The 1666-nt window shown below is 36.4% G+C and overlaps 1 protein-coding gene across 1 annotated transcript; it reads left to right on the top strand.

Annotated features, from left to right (window-relative positions):
- The first annotated feature begins 571 nt into the window (after positions 1–571).
- Positions 572–1351, top strand: LOC104243248 (21 kDa protein-like). Its single transcript, XM_009798408.2, has one exon. It carries the CDS (start codon positions 605–607, stop codon positions 1178–1180), a length of 576 nt encoding a protein of 191 aa, XP_009796710.1. The 5' UTR covers positions 572–604; the 3' UTR covers positions 1181–1351.
- The last annotated feature ends 315 nt before the right edge of the window (positions 1352–1666 follow it).

Genomic DNA, 1666 nt, shown 5'->3' with positions numbered 1-1666 from the left:
GCCAACTAAGTCAATTGGTTTGCATGAAACAGAAGTACATACTAAAAGTTACTCTACAGTAAAAGACATTGTCATTTATGAAGTTTTTGTAACCCGAGGCTGCCAACAAAGACCTATTTCTAGTGTAAGGCGTGGGGTTTTGGCGTAAAAGACATAGCATTTTTTCACTGAATGTAGATGAAAAAAATTTAAATTGAACTTTAATGGTGGGTTAACGATGTTTCTGTGGTTTTAGAAGAGGAAAAAGAGGTAAAAAGAACGTGTTTGAGTAAAATGTGGGTGAGGGTTTGGGAGAGAGAAACGTGGGAGGGGTGGGATATACGGTACCTTGAATTAAGGAGGGATATACGCTGCATTAATTGTACCCTTAAAATACATTATGGTATAGAATTGGTAATTTGGTATACTAAATGTAATTATATCAAACTTTAAATATTAAGGGTAATAATGTTTTCTATGTGGTATAAGAATGTACATAAATTGTATGGGCAAATGGGGCCAATCGGCGGGACCCAACTCTCCTTTCGAACCCAATCAATATTCTCTATAAAGACAGTACCCGTTCCTCTCCAGCATCAAATTAACCAAAATATTCTTTACAAAAATGGCCGCAGCAAAGCTTCTATTTCTTGCAGCTGTGCTCTCTCTCTTCTACCTCTCCGGCGCGGCGGATACCGCCACCAGTTTCATCAAAAACTCTTGCAAACCCACAACGTATCCCGATCTGTGCGTCGCTTCTCTTTCCGGTTACGCACCAACCATAAAGAACAGCCAAGAACAGCTAATCAAAACAGCCTTGTCCGTAAGCCTGGACAGAGCCCAATCCACAAAGGGATTCGTAAGCAAGCTCTTGAAATTCAAGGGATTAAAGCCCAGAGAATACGCAGCTATTAAAGATTGCATAGAGGAGACAAGTGATAGTGTAGATCGGCTAAGCAAATCGGTGAGTGAGCTCAAGGAAGTGGACCATAGCCGTGGGAAGGATTTCTTGTGGCATATTAGCAACGTGGAGACATGGGTCAGTGCTGCTATCACCGATGAGAATACTTGTACCGATGGGTTTGCGGGTCGGGCCTTAAATGGTAGAATTAAGGCTTCGATTAGAAACCGGATCGCTAATCTAGCTCAGGTCACTAGCAATGCACTGGCCTTAATCAACCAATATGCTGCAAAGCATTAATTGATAAGCTCCATTTTTATGTATACAGATAGTTTGATGAGTGTTTGTCCTTTCCTTTTTATTTGGGGGTTGGGGTTGGGTGAGGGTTTATGGGAGTGGTTTTTATGCAGGAGGATCAGTAATTAAGTGAATGTAATCCACATATTATAATGTGATAAGTTTTGTTGGATATTTTGCTTTGTTGTATTAAAATTAATACTTATTTTATTTTATTTTGTGCGACACTATTTTTTAATAAGTCATTTTCTATTTGAAATAATATAAATTTAAATTATTCATTTCATTTTTAATGAAACTTTTATCGCTATGCAAATATTATTGCATGTTTAAAAAGAAATTAAGTATCAAAAGTTTTACGATTACACAAATGTTATAATATATTTAAAATCACAAGTTTCAAAACTCTTTATTTCTTTTGTAACTATATGTTGAGTCAAATTATGTCATACAAATATAAATTTATACTGAGGGAATATATATATAATT

This window comes from Nicotiana sylvestris, chromosome 3 (assembly GCF_000393655.2).
Source record: "Nicotiana sylvestris chromosome 3, ASM39365v2, whole genome shotgun sequence".
NCBI classification, from domain to species: domain Eukaryota; kingdom Viridiplantae; phylum Streptophyta; class Magnoliopsida; order Solanales; family Solanaceae; genus Nicotiana; species Nicotiana sylvestris.
The sequence above is the reverse complement of the archived record's forward strand: the minus strand, read 5'-3'. Positions and strand labels throughout refer to the sequence as shown.